This window comes from Stomoxys calcitrans, chromosome 3 (assembly GCF_963082655.1).
Source record: "Stomoxys calcitrans chromosome 3, idStoCalc2.1, whole genome shotgun sequence".
In the NCBI taxonomy this organism is placed as follows: domain Eukaryota; kingdom Metazoa; phylum Arthropoda; class Insecta; order Diptera; family Muscidae; genus Stomoxys; species Stomoxys calcitrans.
The window spans coordinates 5,610,836-5,631,244 of NC_081554.1; the positions used below are offsets into that span (position 1 = coordinate 5,610,836).

General features: G+C 40.7%; 1 protein-coding gene across 4 annotated transcripts in view; it reads left to right on the forward strand.

Annotated features, from left to right (window-relative positions):
- Positions 1-18,633: 18,633 nt before the first annotated feature.
- Positions 18,634-20,409, forward strand: part of LOC106080812 (calcium uptake protein 1 homolog, mitochondrial) — a 34,110-nt gene continuing 32,334 nt past the window's right edge. For all 4 annotated transcript variants that reach the window (XM_059365240.1, XM_013242383.2, XM_013242379.2 and 1 more), the window contains exons 1-2: positions 18,634-18,798; positions 18,874-19,143. In XM_059365240.1, coding sequence (XP_059221223.1) covers positions 18,887-19,143 — 257 coding nt within the window. In that variant the 5' untranslated portion in view covers positions 18,634-18,798; positions 18,874-18,886. The remainder of the gene's footprint in view (positions 18,799-18,873; positions 19,144-20,409) is intronic.

Sequence of the window (20,409 nt, forward strand, 5' to 3'; positions counted from 1 at the left end):
TAGTTGGCACATTCCGTCTTGTCTCCTTTCTTGTGTACGGGACATGCGTTCTTCTAGCCAGATTGCGCAGATAAGCTGATGCATACGCCTTTTCCGGTCTTAAATAGTTCAGCGGGTAACCCGTCGGCTCTTGCTGCCTTGTTGTTCTTTAGTCGGGTCACTGCTACTTGGACCTCATTCTGACTAGGAGGTAAACATTCTATACAATCATCAGGGATTGGTTCTGCGGTATCCTCTTCGCCGCCAACGTCGGACACTAGCAGTTAGGTAAAATGTTCTATCCATATCCTCAGCATGTTATCTGTGTCAGTTAGCAGATTTCCTTCGTTGTCTCTGCAGGAGGATGTGCCTGCACCAAAGCCATGGGTTTGATGTTGAATTCTTTGGTAGAATTTCCGGACTTCATTCTGACTCCTGTACATCTCAATTCGCTCCCACTCACGTCTTTCCGTTTCCTTTTTCTTTCTGCGGAATAGAAAATCATTGTAACATAATTTCGTATAACATAATATAAGGTACGAATTATAAAAAAAAATCAGTTTGTCGGACAACATATTGTATATTTCCTAGTTGTACTTACATGCCAAATTTTAAAGCTCTACTTCAATCCGTAAAGAAAGTACTAATTAGTATCAAATGTACCTTTTCTTCAGCTTCGAGAACTATTTTGCATAATTTTTCTTTTTACTTACTGGTAGAACTGCGAAATTTGACTAAAATTATTGCTGTTGCGAAGTTATCAACAGCAACCATTTTCGCAGTTTTACCACCAGCCATTCGCCCTCTGCACAGTTCACTTATTTTGTACCTTTTTGGTACTTTTTATACAATTGTTCAAAAACTCATTAAGTAGCCCAATTTAGGTTGCTATAATGTACCAAAGTATTAAAATTCCGAGAAAGTACAAAATTGTACCAATTGCGGTAGTAAACGTACTATTTCTCCGACTTACGAATTTTCAAAAATCCGGTACGATTTTTCAAAAATTTTTTCTCCACACTTCATTTTTTCAAGACGATCATTAATTTTATAATTCTAGCACTTTCCATTCGTGCTGGGCAACCATTCACCATTTCGTACTGTTTGGTACATTTTAGTACCTAAATGAACGAATATTCCCAGATCCCGTACCGTTGATCCAAGACCAAATTTCGTGATTGCAGCTTTAGCCGTTTGGGCTGGACGATGATCAGTCAGTCAAACCGTATATGCAAATATTTATTTATTTATTTTTTACTTATTTGTATTTTTTTCATTTAATTATTATTTTGTATGCATATTTCATATTTATTATATTTTGTAGCTTTATTTAATTTTCCTTCCCTGATGCTGTAGTCACCAAAACCTTGGGTCAAAGGAAAATTGTATTATGGAAGAGATTTGTTTTTATCTTCAACCATCTCCATCCCCCTCTATCACCATCAGCCGGTCACTTTGCACTTGAACAAATGCAGAACTTTCCTTGGTTTCCCTCAATCAGACTCCAGTCAACAAGCAGTTCAGTGGATATGGTCAAAAGTCTTAAGCAGCTACACTGCCAATGTACTTCCATGGAAATTGAGGATGTTTATAAATTTATCAAGAGGAGGAAAATATTGTTATGACAGCTTTCCTTTCGTTTATATGTTTTCTTATTTTATTTTATATCTTCTCCTTCTGCTGCCTGTTGATGGTTTTTCTCAAATTTCCACAAGAAAGTTATGAATCGAAAGTTATGGCCATAGCAGACCAGTACCATATCCAATGAAATTACTATTCTGCCAAGACTGGCTTTCAACGCACTCCCATCCATATGCATGCGCTGCTGTCAGTTACCAGCCATCCATATTTACACACCCAACTAGGAATTGAGATGAAGGAGCACCTCAAACGCTGTTAGCGCCATAGCAGCAAGCAATCGCATCTTTGGCATGCATGCCTCTTTTTATAGAGAGCTCTTGATGCATTCCATTAATTGCTGCCATTAGTCGACTGTAATAGCTGCAGGTTAGCGGATTGCGTCCGAAAGTGTTCTTCTTCATTTTGGAGCGATTTTCGCCTTCCTAGAAAAGGAAGAAGGCTTTGCGAAAATCTTCTTTGACAAATGATGGCGAAATCGTTTTTAATTTGGCAATTTTAATGCGAAAATTGGAATGTGATTTTAAGCATGGGCGAGTATTAGGGTGGCTCTTACAAAAAGAAGCAAAGCAAAGTAGATTCAGTTAGATTGCAGTGGCAGTCTGAATACAGAATCACAGAATTGTTATCGATGGTGATAACACAGTAACGACAGAAGGGAATCCAAGCCTCTCCTCCTGCCTGTTTCATAAAAACAAAGTAAGCAGTCAAAACTTATACCAAGGCGCATCTAATTACCTCCATATATTTTAAGGCTTGAATAAAATGTCGCCCTGACTTCAAAGGAAAATCTCAATTGAAAATTTATCTTCCACAGGAAAATGTATGCTGGCGTGGACACTTAAAATTTCCCCAAAAGGTAGTGACGAACAATCAAAGAGACAGCCGTGCTGTAAGTGCATTTTCCAAACATTTGGAGTCCATTGCACCCTCTAAAAACAAAAATTTATTGCTAAGTGATCAAAGCTGACAGTTGACTTGGATTATGATTCGGAGTGATTTAAAAAACTCATAAAAATTCGAAAAACTTAATTTAAAACAATCTGGGCGAGCAGACAGACAACCCACATTGGCATTCATTCAAACTACCAATTTACAAAGAAGACAATATTTTCCAATTTGCAATTGTCCATGTTCACATGTTGCTGCTCTACTCAGCTCCGTTCCGCTCCCAAGCTGGGCAGCTTGGATACCATGGACTTATTTATATTTCCTTTCTGTTGCTATTCATATATGGTCAAATTGTCAATATGTGTCCGATGGCCCGTCTCTCTGTCTGCCAGTGAGTTATTTGCTGGAATAACAAAAGAGGGCCATTTATGGTGGCCATAGTTGGCACGCATTGCCCGTTGATGTTGGTGGTGGTGGTGGTGGTGGTTCTGGTGGGGTGATGGCGTTGGAGAAACTGTTGCGGCGCTTGCAACCTTCCATATAAGGTGGACAATCGTATCGTATTCAATACAAATAAAATTGAAATGATGACTTTGTTGCCTAGATGGTTAAAAACACCAAACATTGTCTAATGTCTGCTGCATTGGCAAAAAAGGAAAATACCAAAACTTGTTCTGGGTTTGAATAGGCACAACCGAGTTACTCCTTGGTCTATAGGACACAGAGAGAATAGGTTGTGGAAATAAAACACAAAACAAAAGGATTTTTTAATATCATCTTGATAAACCGATAAACCGAAGCCGAAAAATAATACCAAATGTGTTTATTTCAATACCATACGGTATTGATATTGAGGCAACCCTGTATGGTGTCAAAATAATGCCTACATGTATGGATAAAACTTAAGACGATAAGTAGCATTTGGTATTAGATTAATTACCAAACAGGAGTTGATTTTTAAACCAAACTGTAATTGGCGTTAGTACCAAACCAAGATGATTTTAATGCCATTCCCGTTATCACTTAGTGATTAAAACAAATACCTTTGAAAATAACTTCTTTTTCATTCATAAAACTCTAAATACTAAATTTCCCCCTGGATAGCTGTGAGCACCACACAGTCACAGATTGGACCTCCACATTGAGGTCCAATCTGTGCGAGGTTAATTGCTGTCACAAGAAGCTTAGCTGGGAGCTACCGGGTTGCGGATTGTGGAATGCTCCATACGGAGTAGATGCAATGGCATTTGGGGACAATCAACGGCATCGAGTGGAGAGTCTCAGTGAGAGGCCGGGCGGCACCTGCTCTTCTACAAATACTGAGTGCCTATGATGCTCGATATAACAAGGCGAGTTATTGGCGCCTTTAAATAACCAATGGCCACCGTGTTTCCGCGGCGATCGAACCTTTGGACCGGAACGATCTTGCTCACCTACAAGAGCTTGACGAGTAACGCCACCTCCACATGGAAATGTGGCTACAACAACAACAGCTAAATTTCTCATCAATATTCCATTAAGGAACACTCATATCATTGAGTGTAGTCCGATTAATGTTTTTGCTCAATGATAAGGAGCCTCTTTTTTTTGCCGAGTCCGAACGGCGTGCTGCATAGCGACATCACTTGGTAGAGAAGTTTTAAGATGGTAGAATAAGGCACTTCTTGAGCAATTATTTAGCTGAAAATTTAAACGTGTCTTACACCCCCCCACCATAGGATGGGAGTATACTAATTTCGTCATTCTGTTTGTAACACCTCGAAATATGCGCCTGAGACCCCATAAAGTATATATACTCTTGATCGTCATGTTATTTTAAGTCGATCTAGCATTGTCCGCTCGCCCGTCCGTCCATCTGTCTGTCGAAAGCACGCTAACTTTTGAAGGAGTAAAGCTAGGCTCTTGAAATTTTGCACAAATACTTCCTATTAGTGTAGGTCGGTTGGGAATGTAAATGGGCCAAATCGGTCCATGTTTTCATATAGCTGCCATATAAACCGATCTTGGGTATTGACTTCTTAAGCCTCTAGAGGGCGCAATTATCATCCGATTTAACTGAAATTTTGCTAGTAGTGTTTTAGCATCACTTCCAATAACAATGTTAAGTATGGTTTAAATCGGTTCATAACCTAATACAGCTGCCAAATAAACCGACTTGGGTCTTGACTTCTTAAGCCTCTAGAGGGCGCAATTCTTATCCGATTTGGCTGCAATTTCGCACGTGGTGTTTTGGTATCACTTCCAACAACTGTGTTTAGTATGGTTCAAACCAATTTGTAACCTGATATAGCTGCTATATAAACCGATCTGGGATCTTGACTTCTTGAGCCTCTAGGGGGCGCAATTCTCATCCGACTTGGCAGAAATTTTGTACCACGTCTTCTCCCATGACCATCAATATACATGCCCAATATGATCTGAATGGATCTATAGCTTGATACGGCTCCCATATAAAGCGATTTCCCGATTTTGCTTCTTGAGCCCCTACAAGGCACAATTCTTATCCGAATGGACTGAAATATTATACAATGACTTTATGATCCGAAATAGACCAGCATAACAGTTTTTATTCAATATTCTGTGTTTGCCTAAAAAAAGAGATACCGCGCAAAGGACTCGTTAACGCGATCCATGATGGAGGGTATGTAAGATTCGGCCCTACCGAACTTAGCACGCTCTTACTTGTTTACACTGATTTCTCTCATAACTTCCAACTGGCTTTATTAAATTTTCTTCTGCTTGATTCTGTTGAGTGTCAAGACCCAGGAACTCTGCGACTAAGATGGGTGCGTCCACAGGGATCTGGGTCTGAGTCTAGTGGGTCTGGGACATACATCTTGCACGTCGGCATCAATCCTAGCTCTGAAGGATTGAGGCGGCTGCATCTGCCGGACCGTAATTGAACCAGAACTACTCTGGTTTGCCGGGACAGGTCGATTTCTTCAGGTGCAATGGGTGGCGGTCATTCTCCAAGGACTACATTCACCCGGTAGCAAATTACCGCATCTGCTACCGTGTCTGCATAAATGTTGTTTAGACCTGCTTGATATGCCGCTTGATCTAGAGGTTCTCTCTTGTAGCGCTGAACCTCACGCTCTAGATCAAGTAGATCTACCTTAAGGCTTCTGGGCGGTAGATATCTATCCACAAGATGATGATTTGGATGGTCTCTGCGAAACCAGCCCAAACGGTATTGCTTAGACAGCACTGGTAGGATCTTTGTCTCCTGATGGAGGTAGTCCACATGAGAACTGAGGAGACAGCCCGTCGCAGTTCAGAGGGCGTCATTCTGACAGATCTAAATATATAATTCCACTGCGTGTCACAAAGTTGACTAGACAACACTGACGCTGCATAACTCACCACAGACCGGCCAATTGCTTTGTACGTAGTCAACAAGGTTTCTTTGTCTGCACCCCAAGTGCTGCCAGCAAGTCAATCCCATGGCAGCCGGTTGTACGCACCGGATGGACCCGATGGAATCCTCATCGGCAAGGGCTGCCGCCTCAGTGTACGTGTTCGTCTTTATTCGATCTGTGCATTGACGTGGCTTCTATATAAATCGAACTCCTGCTCGATTTCGTTTGAAATATAGGTGATGACAAATTAATGATAGTAGTATCAATATTTATTATTAGAAATATCGAATGTTGCCTTTATCGATAGGTTTGGCTGCTCTTATGCTAACATCTGCGCCACGGTGTCCTCCAAACTCCATTCGCCTTTTTTCTGCAATTGATTCCGAATACATTTGCCCTGTTTTACCTTAGTCCCATGCAGTGCAAATCAGATGTTCTGGATAAAAATGGCAATGTGCAATGTTGCCCTGGATAGATATCGATAACAAGCGATTACAGATAATAAAAAAGTGCAAAAATAAAACACAGCAATTGATTCAAAGAAGCCACTTTTTTTGTATGAATACGCCTAAATTCGCTTAAGCGTAAGATATTTCTTATGTTTTCAAAATTTTCACAATATTCACCGTGGGGCCTTGACATTTTGTGCTTTAGGCAAGTGCATGTATTTTCTCAGTGTCCGTCATTGTTTTAGTTTAACCTACCTATTATCTTTTTTCTCTCCATGCATGAGCACATTTGCAATTCATAACATCATTGTTGCCTCCAATTTGTGATAGCATTTGATTTTTCCTCAGGAAATTCTTAAAAAAATTTCTTTTTTATTGTTTTTTCATTTCTGCATATTGTTGTTGTTGTTGCAAAAATTTGTCAAACATTTCAATTATTTTGTCCAAGAAACTATTATATGATCGAAGTAGATAAAGACCAGGATGAGAATTGCTTTTCGCAGTTTAAAGAATATGAAAATTATGGGATTTATTCTTGGTACACTCGAGTTGTCAGCAACAACTTAATCGAATGAGTTATGACATTACCAACAAGGTGGGGTAATTGTTGGACAATAGAAAATTCAACTATAAGATATATGAATTTCTGAGAAGCTGCATCGGACTTATCGTCTACTAACATTTTAGCAGTATTTCAGCGGTTTATTAGTCTTCGTAATTGTCTGCACACTCTATTCGAATGGCAATGGTACGAAATTAGTAGGGGCTTCTAGAGAAATTTACAATTCTCAGAATTGTAGTGTGGTTCGAGTTAGATTTGCTCACAGTGCTTATAATGGCATCTTATCCCAGCTGGAGCACCTCACATGGAAGATCTTGGGGAGGTTGGTGATAATGTTTTATATAACATTTCAAACGGCAAAATGATGACATGAGATTCAAGTTCGAGAAATTATTAACTATTAAGGCGCGGATTGAGAACTGTTTGATTTCTAGGGCCCTTTGTCCTCTTTCTGAAAATGAAAAGGGTACTACATTTTTTGATATCTGAAGGGGGGACGGACTCTCCCCCTTACCCTAATTTTCAGAAACGCCAAATCTCGGAGACGGGTTGTGCGATTTAAGCGAAACTTTGTATGCTCTCATATAGTACACTTAAAATAAAAATTATTAATCCAAATTTCGGATGGGGTACCTAGGGGGCCGCCCCACCCTAAAACCTACCAAACATGCATTTAGACCGATCACGTCAATATAGGACTCAAATGAAAGGTATTTAGGATAAGAAAACGTATCTGATATCCAATTGTCGAACTAAGTGCTAGGGGGACCACTCCAAGCCCCAAAACACCCCCAAATCAGACATATTTACCGACCATGGAAATATGGGACTCAAATGAAAGGTATTTGGGATTAGAATACGAATCTGATATCCAAATGTGTGACTACGTTTCTGGGGGTCCACCTCTTTCCCAAAACAGCCCCCAAACAGGACTTATTTACTGACCATGGGAATATGGGGCTTAAATGAAAGGTATTTGCGAGTAGAATACGAATCTGATATCCAAATGTGGGACTACGTTTCTGGAGGTCCACCTCTTTCCCAAAACACCCCCCAAACAGGACTTATTTAGTGACCATGGGAATATGGGGCTTAAATAAAAGGTATTTGAATGTAGAATACGAATCTGATATCCAATTGTCGGACCAAGTGTTTGGGGGGGGGCGCCTTTCACCAAAAACATACCCCAAGGGGACAAATTTACGACCATAGCAATATGGGGCTCAAACGAAAGGTATTTGGGAGTAAAGCACGAATTTGATATCAATATTCGGGAAAAGTGTCTACGGGGTCACGCCACCCCCACAACACCACCCAAATAGTAAGTATTTTCTGACTATTGCAATATGAGGTTCAAATAAAAGAGTTTTTAAAGTGGAACACGAATCCGATATATATTTTCAAGGCCAACTCACTGAGTGGCCGCCCATCCCCCCAAAACACCCCCCAAGCCGGTCATGTTGGCCGACTATGGAAATATGGGGCTCAAATTAAAGGTATGTGGGAGTAGTCCACGTATCTCATATCAACATTGGGGGGCCAACTGTCTAGCGGACGTCCCACCACCATAACAACCCCCAAATAGGACGTATTTGCTCACCAAGACAATTTGGGTCTTAAAGAGAGTGGAACTAAATATTTATAGTTCTTAGGGCCAATACCCCAAACCGTACATATTTGCTGACTTTTGCAATAAGGAGTTTAAATGAAATTAGAAAACGAATTTGATATCCAGTTTTGAGGCCAGTGGCAATATAGGGGTTCGAATCAATGATATATAGATATATGAGAAAAGTGGACGCTGCTGATATATTTTCAGGGCTTAGAATTTGGGGGACCACCAATCTCCTCAAAACACCCCTAAATCGGGCATATTTACCGACCATGTCAATGTGGAGCTTCAATGAAAGGTATTGGGGGTAGAGCAAGAATTGATACCCACTTTCGGGATCAATTTTCTGGGGGTCTACCACTTTCCCAAAATACCCCACAAACAGCAATTGTTTACTGACCACCGCAATATGGGGCTCAAATAAAGGTATATGGGAGTAGAATACGAATTTGATATCCAAATATAGGACCATATTTTTTCAGGGCCACCTCACCCCCGAAAACACCCCTAAATCAGATATCATGAGAATATCGGGCTAAAATAAGGTATTTTAAGAATGGAGTACACCTTACATCCAAACTTAAATTCGTAGGCCAATAAAGATTATATGGGATTCCGATAAAGGCACTTATATTGTTAAACTGTTTGTCAAGCGCTATACTATTTTCGTAGCATGGTATTTCACTAAAAGCTCTTTAATTGTCGAAAATAAATATTCCAAGGAAACTTTTGTTCCATATAAAGTAAGAGAAGGCGCAGCGGAGCTGGCCCGGGTCAGCTAGTTTCAAATAAAATGTATTTGGGTGACGAGTACGAATTTAGGATCATATCGATCAGGACCATATTGGTACACAAAAAAAGGTATTTTGGAGTATAGTAAAAATTTCACTATAAAGTTTTAGGCCAACTGCTATCAGGCATGATCAGAAAACGAATCTGATAGCCAATTGTGGGGCCAAGTTGTTGGTGAGTAGCCCTATCCCAAAAGCACCTCCCAAACTGGACATTTATAACGACCAAGGCAATATCATACTCAAATGAAATGTATTTGAAGTATTTTTAGGGCCTAGTGTCTGTGTGGCCATCCCACCCCCAAAACACCCACAAATCTGACATATTTACCGACAATCACAATAACGGGCTGAAATGAAAAGTATTTGAGAGTAAAACACGAATTTGATATTCACATTTGGGACAAAATGACTGAGAAGTCATTCCACCCTCAAACCTTCAAACAGGACTTTTTTAAGGATCATGGTAACATAGAGCTCATATAAAAGGTATAGAGTGCAAGAAGACGCAGCGGAGAGAACCGGTTCATAGAATAGAATAGATGGGTCCTCTCATAATAATGAAAGGTATTTGAGAGTAAAACACGAATTTGATATTCACATTTGGGACAAAACGACTAAGAAGCCATTCCAACCTCAAAACTCCTTCAAACAGAACTTTTTTAAGAACCATGGTAACATAGACCTAAAATAAAAGGTATAGAGTGTAAGAAGACGCAGCGGAGAAGACCCGGTGCATAGAATAGATTGGTCCTCTCATAAAGTTTTGGCTTCTTGATGGCCTGAAGGCTTCAGCCAATCTTGAACTCTGTAAATTTTTAGCAGAAATCATATCCCAGAATCGAACTAGCCAAAATTAGCTCGCTTTGCCTTTATTTTATAATGGTACTCTTGCTTTTAATCCAACATAAAATTCCATAGCATTTTTTACGTATTCCCATATTGCCCTAGAACTAATATATTTTTCCCATTGTTCCATGCATATTGAAACTTAAGTAGTTTCCTCCCATAAGTTATTATTTTTTTATTGTCCTGCTCAAAGTAGTTGAATTTTATAACCAATACATCAACTGCCTTTGAAAATTGGCTGTCGTCGGATTTATGCAAAAAAACTAAACAAGTCATAGAAATTGAAGACCTCCAATTTAGGGTTACTGTGCTCGCAGGGTCTGCGCTACTGCTGATGCCACAGTAAAAAGGCAAAACATTCATACATTGTTGCACAGGGCTTTGCCTTTGGCCAATACAAATGACGGATTGACTGATGAGCTCTGCTAATTAACTTGGCCATTATTCATGTTGCCAAAGTCTCAACGGCAGCAAACACCCCTCCATCGACATCTCGAACACCAAGGAGACAAAGGCATTTTGTTTAGTCTGCGGATTTGGCTAAAAACCAAACAACAAAAAGAAAGGCAGTCCGCTACTAGCCCTGAAAGGGCGCAACAGCATCAGGTAACCCAACCACAATAATACAAACGTAGCGATTTCTTTGTTTGCCACTTTTTGAGTTCCTCATAGAAACTGAGATTTATGTTCACCTATTGATCTGCACCAGTTCATGCTGTTGTGGGTAAGCGAGCGAGGCCCTCTATTGTTAGTGCTGTTGGTGGTGGTAATGGTGGCATATTGCCCTCTGGTGGTGTCATGTCCATATTTCCTTTATTATGCGGATATCAAATTCAAGGTCAATATCGGCAGGTACCATAAATATTCTCAGTTCATAATTAACAACCATAGCACTGACAATGGCAACCATGACAATGTCGACAAAAGAGGCCATAGTGCAATATTTTACCCAGGCATACTTAAATCTCTGCCAACAACAATGATCCCACACAAACGGCAGCCCTTCAAAGCCATGAGCCAAGTGCAATTGAATATTGAAACAATGAGAGCGTACCAAAAATTAATGAAATTTTAATGAATTGTGCCTCAGACAATGATGGTGGGTTGACCCACACAAGCACAGTTCAATGGAAAAATTGAGCCAGGCAGCCACTTTCCTTCGCAGGCGGAAATGGACAAGTGCTTGTGGCAATTGAAATTAAATTTTTACCGAACCTACTCTAACAAAAGATTATCATTTTCCACTGCTGCTTGAAGGGCAATTAAAAAAGACAAATTTTCAAACAATTCAATAGAAAGAAAAAGTAACTTTAATTAATTGAATGGTGTTGATATTAATGAGCAAATAAAAAAATATAAGGAAATTACAAATTTTTAATCATGAACTGTTTTTAAAAAGACAAATCTTGAAGTGTTAAATGTGTAGTGATAGCTGTGTTCAAACATCATTTGTGAAAGTGAAAAGTGTTCAGTGTACTCTGCCATTTCATCATTGGGAAACTCTCAAACGAGCAATGACCACAAATCGTTGAAATTTATATCAAAATTCGATCCATGGATATCCACTGCTTTATGGAAAAATTGTGTTGAGCGTTTAGGCTCTTTTCCGGTTAAATTTATACATAAACAAGAAAAACTGTCGCATCTAGTATGATAAACAGCCACATGCAGTACCAGAGTTTGCCGAAGCATCCCGAATGTACGACCGTTTAATGTGCTTTATGAGCTGGTGGCATTATCGAACCATTTTTCTTTAAAGACAATCATGGAAGAGACGTTAACGTCAATGGCGAATGATACTCGTCTTGGATTATTTATTTTCCACAGAGCTTTTAGTGAAATACCATACTACGAAAATATTATATCGCTTGACAAACAGTTTAACAATATAAGTGCCTTTATCTGAAACCCATATTGCCATTGGTTTTGAGGGGAGTTTACAGGATGAGCCGTCCCCGAAACACATGGTCCCAAAATAGGTTATCAAATTCGTTTTCTCATCTCAAATACCAATCATTTGGGAATGGGTGATGCCTTAAATACATAGTGCTACATTTAGATATAAAATTCGTATTCTACTCCCAAATACCTTTATTTGAGTCTCATATTGCAATGGTCAGTAAAAAATTGCTGTTTGTGGGTTATCTTGGGAAAAGGGTAGACCCCCAGAAAATTGGCCCCGAAAGTGGGTATCAATTCTTGCTCTACTCTCCAATTCCTTTCATTTAAGCCCCACATTGACATGGTCGGTAAATATGGCCGATTTAGGGGTGTTTTGCGGAGTGGGTGCTTTCCCAAACACTAAGCCCTGGAAATATATCAGCAACGTGCTATAATCGTATATATATTTGAACCCCATATTGCCATTGGGCTCAAAATTGGATATAAAATTCGATTTTTCAACTCAAATACCATTCACTTAAAACCCTTATTGAAAAAGCCAGCAAATATGTCCCGTTTGGTGTAGGGGCCCTAAAAACTATGAATATCGAGCTTCACTGTCTTGAAGACCCACATTGTCTTGGTGAGCATACGTACTTGTGGGTTGTTATGGTTGTGGGACGTCCCCTAGACAGTTGGTCCTGAATTTCCAAATACCCTTCATTTGAACTCAATTTTTTCGTAGTCGGCAAACTGAACGGTTTGGATGGTGTTTTGGGAGATGGGGCGGCCACTCATTCACTTGGCTTTGAAAATATAAATCAGATTCGTGTTCTACTCCAATATACCTCATTTTTGAGCCTCATATGGGGTGTTATGGGAGTGGGGCGGCACCATGGACACTTTTTCCGAACATTGATATGAGATTCGTGCTTTACTTCCAAAGACCTTTCATTTGAGTCCCATATTGCTGTCGTAAATTTGACCTCTTTGGGGTATGTTCTCGGAGATGGGCGGCCCCCCAAACACTTGGTCCCATCAGATTCGTATTCTACACTCAAATACCTTTTATTTAAGTCCCATATTGCCATGGTAAGTAAATAAGTCCTGTTTGGGAGGTGTTTTGGGGAAGGGGTGGACCCCCAGAAACGCGGTCCCACATTTGGATATAAGATTCGTATTCTATTCCCAAATACCTTTCATTTGAGTCCCATATTGCCAGGGTCGGTAAATATGTCCGATTTAGGGGTGTTTGGGGGTTGGGGTGGTCCTCCTGATTCTTATTTTAAGGCTACGAGGAGGGTATTTCTCAGTACCAGTTCGGCTTTCAGGAGGAAAAGAGCACTGTGGATGCCTGGATCCATGTGCAGAACTGTGTGAGAGAATCGAGCGCCAAATATGTCCTTGGCATATTTGTCGATTTCAAAGGCGCGTTAGGCGAAATAGGTTGTCGGGAACTTTCTCTCTGGCGTAGTTACTTCTGTGATAGAAGAGCTTGCGTGGTTGTTGCTAGCGATACGGTTTGGAAGCATATTCAGCGTGGATGCCCTCAGGGGTCCATCTGTGCTCCATATATATGGAACCTCATGATGGATCCCCTGCTGGGACGTCTCGCTAAGTCCTTTAAAATCAATGCATATGCGGATGACCTGCTCATCCTGGTTGAAGGAGATTCCAGACTTGCTGTGCCATGCTGCTGCCATGGTCATTGTGCGCGAATGGAGCGATCGTGTTGGTGATAATATTGCTCAAGGGCATCTTGTCGCGAAAACGTCCACCCACGTTTCGATCTGGTGGAGCTAACATCAGGAATGTAGCGCTCGTAAAATATCTGGGAGTGGCTGTTTCGGAGAGAATGGGTTTCCTGGTCCATTTAGATCGGTTGAAGAAGATTGGGGTCTTAGTCGTCGCGCTGTTCGGTCCATATATGGTGGTCTATTTGTTGCTTGCGCAACTTATGGAGCTCCTGTATGGCACGGAATTGCTGCGACAGTCTTAGGACGAAAGAGGATCCTCTCTTGTCAGAGGGTGGCATTGCTGGCTTGCTTGCCTGCGTGTAGGCTTGCTTGTTTCGATAGATGCACTACGGGTATTGCTTGGCGCGCCCCCGCTTGATTTACTCGTGAGTTACATGGCCGTTCTGTATAGTCTGAAAAAGGGAATTGCATTAGTGCGTGAGGATTGGCTCACCGCTTCTGAGCTTGCAGATGGGGATGTTAGGCGGCTCAACGCAATCCTCTTGGAGTGTCTTGATGATAGGTCGAGAACTAGATGGACGAACTGTGACAATGGTCGTATTCGTGGCGCGACGTTCGTAAGAGACCGCCCAGACTTTGGCTTCAGCCTAAGTCTGGGCTTCATACTGACGGGACATGGTTCCTTTAATGCATTTTCGCATCAGAGGAATTTGTCCGCGACTAATTAGCGAGGCGGTGTGGGATTTCTGTAGGGCCCTTGAAGACGAGAGGACTGTTGCAAGGCTGGCCACCTTTTCACGGGAAGTATTTCTTAGGAGACGGACAAGACTTAGTGGAGGGATGAATACACACTAGTTATCCATAACGAGATGTTGCTGTACTGGCGCGACCAAGTGATTTGGTGCTTCGAATGACATGACCTGGCACCTGCCTTGCCCATGTTGATGCAGCGGCGTTTTTCCATCGTAGCTTTTGTGGTTGTGTTCGGTCATCCGTGAGGGTGGCCGCGTTGAGGCAGATATGTGTGGCGTAGCCCGTGAGGGCTGCCGTGTCCTGTTTGTGTTTGTGTATATCGTCCTGTTGTATGTTGTTTTGGTGCATACTTTTGTATGCTGACTTAAGGACGGCTTAGGGCGATTCATTTGTGACCAGTGACCAGTCCGGAACTGTTTGAGGTTCTACTGGTAGTAGTCTTTTAAGGCTACGAAGACTGACCGCAGACTTTAATCTGGTACCACGGGTGTCAGGAGCCCCTGGAACTTCGGTTCCTGCCTGGCAATGGTGAGACCCCAGAAGGGAGCAACGTGGTGGCTGTGGTTTGTACCCAAATCGCGGGTAGAGCATAAGCTCGGCGTGGAGTTGGGTTTTCAACCTGGTGTCGTGACCCATAGGTCGGAAGGAGTTTTAGGTAGTACTCCGCTCCTAACCATGGAGGTGGACACGTCCAAATACGTGGGGTCAAATTGGTACTCATGTGTGCGTTACCACATGTGGGGGTGTTGGTTGACGCATTGTATTCACCCTTGGGCCTCGCAGGTTTGGGCCGTGATGGCAAGCATGTGCGTTAAACACGACATACATGTAGTCCATGGGTGTTGATGAAGGATCATCATCTTTCCCACATGCTATCACTTGCCGCACCGATTTTGCATAAGTAAGCTCGTAGTCTTGTGTCCCGTTATAATACCGAAATCTATACTGCCTCCTTCTTACTTCCTTTCAGTAATAGGCTCGTCTTCTCATGATCCGGATCTCCCCATAGGATTTTTGGCGATCTACCGACCGTTTCGCAGTTCCACAGTGTTGCATGCGTCAATCACGCCCTTAACTCGGACTGCACCGACCCGAAAGGTTTCGGGTTAAACAAGTTTATTGACGGCAACCCAATGGCCTTCACTGCCAAATCTTCTGCTCTTTCATTCCTTTTCGCTCCGATATGACCCGGCATCCTAATCATGCCGATCGTGCCAATCACAGAGAAGGCGCTGATCCCCTTGTTACACTCCAATCGTGGATGGCATAGGTTCATTTTTCGATTACACCCCATACAGAGGCGCCAATCATGGTAAACGCGGTCCAGTTTTCGACATAGACCCCATATAGACCTGAGAGAGGGCACAAAGTAGAGACCCGGACTGAATATATTGCCATGTTTTATTTTAGTTCTATATAGCTCAGATCGCAATTATTCGTTTCGTATTATCTGTTATTGCATGTTATCGATAACTTAGCAGTACAACTTTGATTTGATATTTTATCCAAAACATCTGACTTGTTCTGGATAGGACTTCAATAAAACATAGCATATGATTTTAAGGCTGAACGGAGAACAATTCTCCATCTCTAAAAACAAAGGCTCAAGATGATTTCCTGCACTCGTTCATTCCAAACACTGCAAAAACTCGATTTCGATGGGTAGGTGTGTCATTTTTTCAAAATCCCAATGATGTGAGTTTTCCAATTTATCTTTTAAAATTAGGCACCAATTTTGCTATCGCCATATGATACACCTGGCGACAATGTTTGACCAATAGGACATTATAGAAAATGAAAACAAAGCGCCAGTTTTGCACCCTCTCATATAGAAATGCATCTGGCTCTTAAGTTTGATAATTAGGATATTTCAGAGAATGTCATTTGGAAATTCGTGAGAATCTCCTATCAACTTCTTGTTTTATAAATGTTCTTGTTGTTGACTGCCTTCAATCTATTTCGACATATTTATGGAATCTAGACAAACCTCTATCAAAAGTGATTGTTTCGTACATAGGGGCATATAAACCATTCTCAACTTCCTACCTGCTTTGGTTCTGATATCACCAGACTATACCTTTTTATTGTTATCCATTATGATGGAGACCTGCATAAATGACGCCTGTCATAAATAACAACTCTTTTATCGAGAGTCACTGGACAGAAGGATTGAGGAGCTGAAGCATCTGCATACAAGTATTTTAACTATTCCGGCTAAATGCCGATGCTTTTGTTAAAGGTGCATTCAAATCCGATGTTCATGGCCAAGCAACAAAAGACCGAAAACAGGCAAACACTGAACTTCCTGTTTTGATATCACAACTTCATTGTGCACTCGTCACGAGTGCTAGAAGTCAGCAATCCTTTTAGGACCAGTTTTCGGCCTTACCTTCAATGTGGCTAATGCATTTGCAGCTTAGTGTTGTCTTTGTTATCTGTGTGAAATTTGTTCCTGACCATTTGTATGAGTTCACCCCCCATCGAACATCAGACGCCAAAGACAGAAGCCAGAGTCCTAGTTCTGAGGAGTTTTTAGTTTTGTTATGACAAACGTGACTCACCTTTGGCTGCTGAGCACTGAGCAATTGTTGTTAAATGGATTCGTACGATTTATGCTTCTGTGAAATTTGTTGTGGCACTTTTGCCTGTTCCAGCAGCAGGATGCAATTAGAGTAGCAATTAAATGTGGACATATTTGAAAACAAAAACAGCATTACGACACCATTACCAAGTTGTAACTTTGTTGGCGACATGAGTTCTATGTAAAGAAACAAGGTAGATCAGTGATACGCAGGGTCATGCGGTGTGAAATATTCACCTACATAGAATAGGAGGCATACTATAATACGAAGTATTCATCTCCCACACCCTTAAGTCTATAAAGACATATTTTCAATCATATGTAAATTCACCCAGGTCCATAAAAAGTTACTTAATATTGGTGATTCTGCAGCCGATTTTTGGAGAGAGCGATTTTCAGTATAATCTTCACCGATCAAGGCTCATCAGTCTGCCCAGCGGTAAGTTGAACTTGATTGTAAATCGATGTCCCTTGTAATTTAACTTAAACTTGAGTAAAACTGTTATCAAACGATATATACTGTAAATGTATATGTATTCTCAAAGATATTTGACGTATATAAGGAAAGTTTTATGAACACAAAAAGTGACAGCACGCACATATCGTGTGATAGCAGCTCAAGACTGCAGCCATTAGTTTGGAACAGTGATGAGCATATCGCTAATTGGCATATGAAAATCCATTTTCCACTCTTTTCTATTATTTTATTTTTTTTTATTTTGTTCAGTTTAACAAAACAACTTTAAATCACCAAAATCCGTTATAAAAGTCACTATCTAAGTGAAGCCATAAATGGCAATGCCCTTTCGGCAAATGGCAACACCAGAAAGTGGATTCTTCGTTCAGTTCAACGAGCTGAGACACATTCACTCACACACACATACACATATAAAGGGTGTGTGCCAATTGATAAGTGCTGCGTTTTATTTTAGTACTATCACGACTAATCAGTTCTTTCCATCTGTTATTGCATGATATCGATAACATACCAGTGCAACTTTGCACTGATATTCTATCCATAACATCTGACTTGCACTGGATATGACTAAAACAAAACACAGCAAAAAGTTTACTTTGGTGAGACATAAAAATGCTCTGGCGCATATTTTATGCACTACACTCAACGAAAATTTGTTATTCAAAATAGAAAATTTTTTTGCAAAAACAGCAGTTTTTGTCAGCTGAAAATGGGAAAGCAGACATTACAGCTGTTTAAGCAAACTGTTTCCTCTTTGTGCTTTCATGTTTGGGATAGAGTTGCCAAAGAAAAAAGTAAGCGGTTTCTGTTGACAAAGAATTTTTTTGCCGATAAATTTCGTTATAAATTAAAGAATTGCGTTACTAGATTCGAACCAGGCTTTCAGCGTCATAAGCGGACATGCCAGCCTCCAAACCGATCTCCCGATTTGGCTTCCTGAGCCCCTGAAAGCCCCAATTTTTGTACGATTTGCGCTAAGGTGGCCTCCTCCGTACCACTGCCATCAATCAACTTTCTTACCAATTGGCACACACCCAAAATCTCTAAAAGTCGATGACTCGATAATTCGTTTTTTTTTATCACTAAAAATCTAACAATCGATTATTCGAACAGCTGACTTATTTACTTCGACTTTGCAAATCTAATTCTGGACAAATAAAAAACTCCCGATTTTACAATAATAATTGAAAGGAAAAACTAAAAATAGCATCAGCAACATATACAAACTAATTAAGATTCAATATCAATGCCCTGTTGTTGAACTTGAGACAAATAAAAGTGAGTAGCCGAGAATTTGATAGAGCAAATTGTTAAATATATTGTTTCAATTGTGTGATTTTGCCAAATTTCCAGGTGCTTGCGGACTATGTCAATACTGCGACAATGTGGCACCATGGCTGCACAATTTGTGCAGCCCCATCGTGTTTTGGCTAGAGGATCTTTTGGCCTATTACCAGCTGTCGTAAAACGGATGAACGTTCCTTCGAGTGAAAATGGCACACCATTCAATGCTCGCGGTCATAAGAATTTTGGCCATAAAAAGCAGATTACACCCAACATTACTAGGATATTCCATTTTATTGTAGGCTCTCTGTTTCTCATTTCGATAATGGACTGGACCAAGTAAGTAAATGGGGTTTAAGATATAAACGTTATGACATCAAAACGAAAAGACTTAAATGTTTGGATGTTAAAATAATGCCAAACAATGTTTACATTGAGCTTGTGACTACATATATGGGATCGTATTTCCATACATTTTAGCTACTGTGTTTGGACAAAATGTTTTAAACTTTCTTTGTAATACTGAACGTACAACGATTTGTGAATACTTTTAACGCCTTCAAAAAATTAAAAAAATGTAAATTTTACCCATGAATATTTCACTAAGAACAGGAGCAAACTTCTCACATATCAATGAGTGCAAACCGATTCAAGTTTAACTCAATGGTAAGGGGCCTCCTTTTTATAGCCGAGTCCGCAGTGCGACACTTCTTTGGAGAGAAGTTATACATGGCATAGTACTTCACAAATGTTGCCAGCATTAGGAGGGGAGAACCACCGCTGAAAATTTTTTCTGATGGTCACGCCACGATTCGAGCCCAAGCGTTCAGCGGTATAGCGGACAAGCTAACCTCTCCGCTGCGTTGGCCTTCAAAAGGTGCTCTTGTATTTATATCTGGTGGGGATGGCTACGCAATCGTCTCCAGCATTCTTTACAGCTACAGAGCCTAAATATAAAGCCATGATTGCAAAATTGTCCGTATATGAAATAATCTCGATTCCGTCCGGAGGGTGGTAGAGTAAACAATATTTAGAGGCCAAGCAGCCGTGTAGAAGATATCACCCCAACTTGGAGAATTGCCTATTTTTCCAAATTCCACATACAACTAACAGCCACATAGTTTGATTTTAAACGTTTCAGCCTCATAAAGAAGGGAGTGTTTGTATGACTTTGTATCAAAAGCCAAAATGTCAAGAACCATTGACGGATTTTGCCCCGGTTGAGACCATGGCTTAATGTGCTGTAAGGACATGCTATTATTGCAAATATTAGCCACGGTCAAAGCTGTCGTTGTATTTCTGCAAAAAGACTCTGTAAAAGTGGTGCCTCAATTGCCTTTGCTAGTGTAAAGAAAAGGTAGATCTGTCTGCATGATTCTCTTACTCGTATCGCTTGTGTTGTTGTTGTAGCAGTGTGTTATACACTGAGGCGGCATGCCTTGCAGAAGAAGGAATGCATCGGGTCAATCCGGTACGTTCAACCGGCTGCCATGGGATTGTGTAATAGTTTCACTCTGCTCATTTTCAAGACATTGAACTCTAAGGAGTTTCCAGAGATAAATTGAGGACATTGTTTAGGTAGTCCAAATTAGTCAGCTCAGGCTC